The sequence below is a fragment of the Cotesia glomerata genome, linkage group LG3 (genome assembly GCF_020080835.1).
Source record: "Cotesia glomerata isolate CgM1 linkage group LG3, MPM_Cglom_v2.3, whole genome shotgun sequence".
NCBI lineage: Eukaryota > Metazoa > Arthropoda > Insecta > Hymenoptera > Braconidae > Cotesia > Cotesia glomerata.
In genome coordinates, this window is record NC_058160.1 from 21,687,882 (window position 1) to 21,696,570 (window position 8,689).

The 8,689-nt window shown below is 36.9% G+C and overlaps 1 protein-coding gene across 2 annotated transcripts in view; it reads left to right on the forward strand.

Moving 5' to 3' along the window:
* The window catches only part of LOC123261659 (brain tumor protein-like), a 67,110-nt gene extending 60,304 nt beyond the window's left edge, over nt 1-6,806 (forward strand). For both annotated transcript variants that reach the window (XM_044723364.1, XM_044723365.1), the window contains one exon: nt 3,329-6,806. In XM_044723364.1, the coding sequence (XP_044579299.1) occupies nt 3,348-5,702 (2,355 nt within the window). In that variant the 5' untranslated portion in view covers nt 3,329-3,347 and the 3' untranslated portion in view covers nt 5,703-6,806. The remainder of the gene's footprint in view (nt 1-3,328) is intronic.
* The last annotated feature ends 1,883 nt before the right edge of the window (nt 6,807-8,689 follow it).

Consider the following 8,689-nt stretch of genomic DNA (forward strand, 5'->3'; position numbering starts at 1 on the left):
AAATATAATTTTTGTTTTTATTATAAAAAAGTAATCTCTCGTGAAAAGGCTGCAATGTAGATGTGGGTGTAATGGTATTTATTTTTTAGTTTTATTTAAACTCTTTCATCCGCAGTAAAATCTTAAAATTTTGTCCGGAACCAGTTAAAGTACCTGTCCGCAAAGTTTAATCCCGTTGCACGTAGCAGTTGCTGTTCTGTAGACGAGTCGCTTAGGATGAAGCGTTATTTAACATATAAGAGACAACTGAAATTGCTGACGTGCAGGCGAAGAAGCTAACCAGCGAGCTGCAAAATAAGAGTGAGAACAAAGAGAAGACAGTAGTTGTCTAAATGAGACAAAAGACAGAAGACAGGAGGAAAAATGAAGTGAATACTGAATGGAATGTAAGTAAATGAGAGAGAGCAAAGAAGGGTAGAGAACCAACAGCACTCTAGGAGTTTATGCAAAGCTTATGCCACGCCAAATGCGGTTACATCTGCGTAGGGCTTTGCGATCCGGCAAGTCACCATCCAATGAAAGTAGCACGCCAACCGATGCGGCAAGATGTAGTCGTTAAATTCACCACATAAACCCTGAAAGATAAAATTTAAAAAGTATTTTTAACAAAAATAAAGAACTAAGGTATGTTGTGCCTCTCTGTGCATGAAAAAAAAAAAAAAAATCAAATTTAATGACCCATTGAGAGAAAGAACGAAGAAAACTGTTTCTATTTGCGCTTAATGTTTTTTCCTTAATATCTAAATGAAATATTAAATTTTTTAATGTTTTTAACAGAACAGAATGTTTGTTTTAATTAACGCTCTTTTTTATTAATATTTATTTAAATTGAAAATGAAACAGATTAATTTTAGCTGGAGGAAACAAGAAACAAACTGCAGTAATTGGAGTGGAATGAGTTCAGATTCTGTGCAAGAACTCGAGCAGTTTTCTGCTGTAAATCTTGTCTGCAGGTTGGGGTGGAAAAATGAAACTATGGAGTGAAATATTAAATTAATAAGAAGGAGAGAAACTTTCGATGGTCAGAGATGACATTCGTCATAACTATGGCAACAATTGTGTTGAATGTAAATTTACGTTAAAGTGCTAAGAGGGTGGATGACTCTAGTCAAAATCAAGATAGATTTCTTTAGTACTGTAAGGTTGAGTAAAGTAAAGTAAAGCGAAGTAAAATAACAAAGTGAGGTCTCGAAGGTGCACTCTTGATTCTTATATTTATAATATCTGAAGGTATATACTACTGAAGAGGAAGAGTGTTCCGCGAAGCATGGAACGTTAACCCCGCGTATCTCTGTGTTGCATCGAAATTCCTGCACGAAGGTCGAAAGCCCTGATGTACAAGTAGCATAACACATATAATAATAACATATATATTCATTTATAAGAGTAGAGGCATCGTTTGCAGAGTTAAGAGTTGCCGAGTATAAGTATGAGTACAAGAACGAAAAAGAATCTTATTGCAGCAAAGGGTCTGGCTGTTAGTGTAGAGGCTTTGGATAAAAGTTGTTGATGTGGATTGTGGATTGTGGATGTTGATGTTGGTTTTCTTCCTGGAGACGAACCACGGCGGTTGGTCTTTGTGTTAGGTTCGGCTTCCTTGCTTCTTAGAAAACTAAATAATAAAATAAAAACAAAATTAAGAGAGGATGCAAGTCGTGTTTCTTGGGGTTCGTTCGTCGTTCGTCGTTCATCGTTCTTGCTCGTCGCCACCGTAAATTTATCGGGATAGGGAGTCCCAGCCAAGACTGGCAAGTGGTCCGGGTTGGTCTCTAGCCAGAATATACACTTGTACACTTATACACTTATACACTCGTATCAATGTATGTATGAGCAAGAGAGAGTACTCGATGATTCAATGGAGATGAGAAGTACTGTGGGAGGAGAAGGAGCGATAACCTTCAAGCTCGTGACCTTGGTCTTTCACCGCTTCTCCATCTTTTACTCTTACTCCTATTCCTCGTTGTCCTCGTTGTTGTTTTTTCCTTTTGCTTTGTTTTATCTTATTTCATTTAGTTTTCTTTTGCTTTAGTTGAGACTTTAGCTCCTACTCCTACTACTCCTACTACTCCTGCTCCAGCTTCTCCGTTCGATTGGTAGTCCTGGGCTTTGTCGGTCTTTGTCTCCACAACTTGTGCTCGCAGGATATCGGAGTGGTTGGGTGAAACATGGCTAGGCTGAAGCGATTTAATTAAAGGGTCGAGTATCCAAAGGTGGTGGGTGGAAAAGAGTCGATTCAAGAGAGAACGAAGGTCCTTGTGCGCGTGGGAATCTCCTTAGAGAGTGGATGAATTCTATCCAGTCAATTTAGTTTGTCTAACGTTGGCAAAACACGACAGACACCACCTTTATTCAGTGTTTTATAATAAACGTTTAGAATCTCAAGAATTTCTTTCATTTATATTCTCTTTCTTTTACCTTTCTTTGCAGAGGAATTAATTTTATTGATAAGATGTTTGAATTGATAATCATTTTATTATGATAGCAATGACTTTTATCAAAATTTCAGAGCTAATGATTTTAATAAGACTTGAGTTTTTATTATTGTTCAAACGAAGTTTGCTTTAGACAAAGTTTGCGGAAAAAATTTCTGCTTAATATAGTTTAAATTTTAATTGAAATTATTTTCTATAATATTGAATTTTTTTTTTTTTATGACGAAAATTCTATTGTTTCTTTTTAATTTTTACTGTTCAAGATCATAGAAATGCATACTAAAAAAATTTATTAATAGGGAATAAAATTTGAATTAAAATCATTTTAAAGAATTTTATCATCTTGCATCAAATAAAACTTATTTGAACAAAGAAAATATCAGAAAATTTTTTTTGTGGCTCAAAATTAATTTTTTTATGAAAAAGTTCCAGATATTTTAATGTTTGAACAGCAACCTGCAGCCACTAGCGTGGGTTCTTTTGAAATTAATTTAATTAGTAATATTGCTATAATACGATCAATTACTAATAATTTAATGAAAAATATGATGGAACAAATTTATAAAACCAACAAACTATTGAAAACTCCTCCAGAAACTTTAAATAAAATATTGACTATCATTGAAAAATATATCATCGTAAAAAGGCACAAATTCAGACCAAGACCTTTTCTATGATACTAAATTAAATTAAAAAGAATTCCATTTTATCATATAAATACGCTAGAGAGAAAATTTTATAGATGATACTTTTGTGTATTCAATATTTTTTTTTGCTAAAACTAGAGTAATTCTAGTAAAAAATAAAGGACAATTTTATTTATGAGATTTTATTTCACACAAAATTGATGAAAACGAACAGCAATCTAATAAAAACTGTATTTTTTTTTGTTACAGGGATGCCGGTTGACTGAAGATGGCCTCCCCGACACCCTCGTTGGAATCACGCGCAAATTCCCTCGGCTCCCTGGTTTCGTTATCCCCGGTGACCGTGAGCGGGAGTTCACCACCAGCAAGCGACTCAGCGATCTGTGACGTCGACAGTTGTGATATCTGCCTGGACACAGGCAAACCGGGCGACGGAACTTGTAACTGTCGTCTCGGACGCGGAGTAAGGTGTACAGGTTGTAAATCCACCGAATCAGACGCGGTAGCACGTTGTTTCGATTGTGCTAATTTTCTTTGTCCCAATTGCGTAATGGCGCACCAATTTATGCACTGTTTCGAGGGGCACCGAGTTTTGAACCTCGGCGAATCAAAGTTAGAGGCTAACGCCGAATCACGGGGGAATTTGATGATAACTAACGGCAGCAACGGAACAACAAACGGTGAAAAAGCACTCTACTGTTTGCGTCACAAAAACGAATTACTTAAATACTTCTGTCGTACGTGCAATGTTCCCGTTTGCAAGGAGTGCACTTTGAGCGAACATCCGGCGTCGGTTCATGATTGCGGGCACATTACCGAAGTTGGTTCACAGCAACTTGAATTGGTGTCAAGAACAGTCGCCGATTGTCGAGCGAAAGCTTCCGAAATCCGTACCGCGATAAAAGCCGCTGACCATGGTGTCGCTAAATTACAAATTCAGTATCACAAAGCCCAAAATGAAATAAACGACACCTACCAGTTTTACCGATCGATGCTGGAAGAGCGAAAGCAAGAGCTCCTTAAAGAACTTGAATCAGTATTCTCCGCAAAACAAATTTCTCTTGGTGTAATCACGCAGAAAGCCAATGAAATGGTTGATAAAATTCAACAAACATGTGAGTTTGTCGACAAACTAACTAAATTCACAACTATCACCGAGGTCCTGATGGTGAAAAAACTCCTGGATTCAAAACTCCAACAGTTATTGAGCTACACACCTGAAATCACAAACCAGTCGGATTTGGAATTTGTTAGCAACTACCAGGCGATCCAGGTGGGCGTGAGGAATACCTTTGGGTACGTAAGAAGCAGCGCCGACAGCAACAGTATGGGACCCAGCAAACAGCCACCAATAGCGCGACCAACGGCCCTAACAAATGGAAATAGCGGTGGAAGCAACGCCAGCAGCGGCCCCGGTAGTGCAGGATCTCTTGGGGGTTTACTTTTAGATCGTCCCTACAGCAATGGCCTAGTATCAACCACTTCAACTTGCGCTTCGACTTCGCCCTCCTCCTTCGAGAGCAATGTAATCTCGAAGAGGTTCAGCACGGCAAATAGCCTCGGGCCATTCTCAACCACAATAACAGATCTTAACCTAAACGGGATGAATAATCCATACGAAAAGTGGAGCAATGGAGGTGGAAGCGATGCTTATTCAGTTAATGCAAATGATCACTTTGCAATATCAAACACTAATGGCGGTGGTGGTCCTACCGCAGCAGACTCCGTCCTGGATCTTACATCGAAATTAATGTCCGCGGCTATTGTGTTCCCACCAAAGTCACAGATAAAACGTCAAAAAATGATTTATCACTGTAAATTTGGTGAATTTGGTGTTATGGAGGGACAGTTTACCGAGCCATCAGGTGTTGCCGTTAATGCGCAGAATATTATTGTTGCTGACACAAATAATCATCGCATACAGATATTCGACAAGGAGGGAAGATTCAAGTTTCAATTTGGAGAGTGTGGGAAGCGTGACGGACAACTTCTGTATCCGAATCGTGTCGCCGCAGTGCGTCCTTCTGGTGATATTATTGTGACAGAACGGTCACCAACTCATCAAATTCAAATCTACAACCAGTACGGACAGTTTGTGCGTAAATTTGGTGCAAACATTCTTCAGCATCCCCGCGGTGTTACCGTTGATTCAAAGGGTCGTATCGTTGTGGTCGAGTGCAAAGTTATGCGCGTGATAATATTCGACCAGGCCGGGAACGTCCTCCAAAAATTTGGATGCTCAAAGCACCTCGAGTTTCCAAACGGCGTGGTGGTTAACGACAAACAAGAAATATTCATAAGCGACAATCGCGCACACTGCGTCAAAGTTTTCAACTACGACGGTGCTTACTTGAGGCAAATTGGTGGTGAGGGCATCACTAATTACCCGATTGGAGTTGGAATTAACGCCGCTGGTGAAATTCTGATCGCTGATAATCACAATAACTTCAACTTGACAATCTTCACCCAAGACGGACAGTTAGTATCTGCCTTGGAGAGCAAAGTTAAGCACGCTCAGTGTTTCGACGTGGCGCTAATGGATGACGGGTCAGTGGTACTTGCCAGCAAGGATTACCGACTGTACATCTACCGGTACATCCAAGTACCGCCTATCGGTATGTAGAGCCGTGGGTGATGGGCCGCGACTCACCGCGACCGGACTACGCTTAGCCAACCTCAGTATCAAAATCAACTACAATCTAAACACAATCGTGATAAGCGAACCGGTAACGTTGAGTCCAGCCCCGATACGTGCACACCGTCGGTACGTACATCTGCGAATCCAATCTCCAAGACGGACACTAATCAAGATAAATTCCGACTACATCGAGTCAACCATCAACATCAAAATCAGCATCAGCAGCAGCAGCAGCCACAACCGCATCATCAAAATCATCATCACAATCACAATCAACGCACTCAAAATTCAACTGACTTAGCTGTTAACAGCGTGACCCGCTGGTCCAGCTTACCAGTCAGAATCCTCCAGGACCCAAAACGACTTGATCGTAGCAATAGTATTATCAACGACGAGCCGACGTTAGCAGCACCCTCTCGCCGAGCCCAGTTTTCTTTGGCTAGCCATCGTGCCCGTGGAAGTGACTCCAGGGATTCTTAGCAGCGTCACGACTTTTCATTCCCATCATCTTCACCATCATCATAATTATTATCATTAATATTATTATTATTACTATTATAACTAATATTATTATAATCTTCATCATGATCATCGGTCCAATATTTAAGTAAGAGCGTGCGCGGAAATCTCAGCCTATTAATACGTATGAGGAGAGAATGAGAGTATCTCTGAGAGACGCACAAGACGATGCTCCGTAAGTTATTATTGTGAAGAAAAGTAAATAAAAAATATAAAATATTTAAGATAAAAAAATGATGTAAAATATTAAATTTAAAAATAATAAGTAATACGATGAGAATAAGAGTAGGCGGACTCGGAAACGACCGAGACACACGTCGTACACACGCGCGAAACTTACTTGTTAATGTTGTTATAACTGAAAATACTGTTGTTGTTGTTTAGTTGTAGAGCTCGCCGCCGCTAGTCACTCCCTTTAAGCCCTTATTACCCCAATTCCCAGATGATAACTCGGCCCGGTTCCTCAAACTCCCAGAAGTTTAGACCTAAAACCCAAAACCCAAAACCCCAAAACCAAAATTGCCAACGAGGACTCAACGTTTTGTCAAACGCGAGTAGAAGTCGTACCAAGTAAACACAAACCTTAACTTAATGTTTACTTGATACTAACCCGATTATCCTTACATTAGCTTCCCGTATTTTTTAGACCCCCCAGAATATAATTATCGAAATAAAATTATCTTAGCGTGCTCCCCGATTATATTTCCAACCTCGAGAGCCTTCGTCGTCTGATCTAATCAAATAAAACTCAGTTTTTCGTTAGTATTTATTTGTCTAGAATGATGATCTCTGTTTGGGAACAAGGCCGTTAATTAACGCTCGCTCTCGCGATCAATTATTTTATTTTCTTTTGGTATCATCATACACCGATCAATTTATCAATTGATTAATAAAATAAGCTATTGAGAAGCGCCGTATTAGCGATCAAGACACGCAATATGAGTATTAAATAATAAGGACTAAGTATCGAGCTTCAATTACGCCATTAAGTCCGTCGAACCCTGTGTTATTTTTTTTTGTTGCTCTGCTCCTTCAGATAAAAATTAATCCCCGATATAATACCGAGTTTCTCAATGCAAGACGCAGGTCGGTCGTTGGTAGTCACTGCTTAGGGTCCAGCGACAGCACAAGTCGTTGATTAATCATGTTAATTATTCCACTTTTTTTCTACGCGTTATTTGATTATTATTATTATTTTTTTAATATTATTAATTATTAAATATATAAATAGCTAATTATTAATTAATTATATGAATATATTACCTCGGATGAGAGCCGTGATGCGGATGGTGATACTCGCAGCCGAGATGTATGAATATTTGCATTTAGAAAAATATTTAACAAACGTGACGTTAATGTTAGTAGTTTTTTAATTATCCATCGATAATGATTATTATTATTATCATAATTATTTTTAATAAATAAATAATAAATATAATATGTTAGTCTAGTAGATCTTCGAGTCTAATTGCGTGACAATCTCTCCTTCTCTCTCTCTCTTTTTTCTCAATTATTATTTCAAACTATTCGTATTCGTCAAGCGTCTGTTGAATTGAGAAATAATCTTGAGGATGTGACGAAAAAAAAAAAATTTCTACTAATAAATAATAAATAATAAAAAAATAAAATTATCTGTCGGACCAAATAATAATTATTTAGAGTAAAAAAAAAATTAACAACAATTGTTATTGTTTTATTTATATTATTATTTTTTTTATTATGCTAGGATCGAAATGAACTTTTTTTTAATCGTCTCTCCTCAGTAAGCTTAGACCCTTCGGTCTGTTTGATTGTTTTTTTTTACTTGTATTTTTATTTTTATCTGTAGTGTTATTTTATGTAGTTGGTAGTTGTAGTGAATTCAAGTACAATTAAGGTTTGTTTTGTGCACTTAAATATTATTATTATTATTAATTATTAATTATGAATTATTATTATGTTTACCCCTGTTATGAATGATTAATGATAAATACGGCTAACACTGCCGATTTTTTAAATGTTGATAATGTTTAGTGAGAATAAAAATTTTTCTTTTTTTTTTTTACTCTCTCAAAGCAACTAACTTGCCGCGATTTAAAATTATTCATGATTCAACAGTATATTAATGAACAAATTGTGCTGTTTATTATTATTATTATTATTTTTCTTTCCATTATAGTATTAATATATTTTGTTGGATGAGTCACGTTAAAATGGTGTGAGATTACCTGTCACGTTGACTTCATGCATGTTTTCGATTTACAATTATTATTATTATTATTATTATTATTATTATTATTATTATTACATTATTAATTATTGTGTATTATTATTATGTATTATTAGTTATTGCTACTATTATTAGTTATTATTATGATTGTATTATTTTTATTTAGAAAAAAAAAAAAAGAAAAAAAACGTCTGTTGACAAATTTCAAAAACGACAAAAATATTTTTTCACATCTAAATTAAAA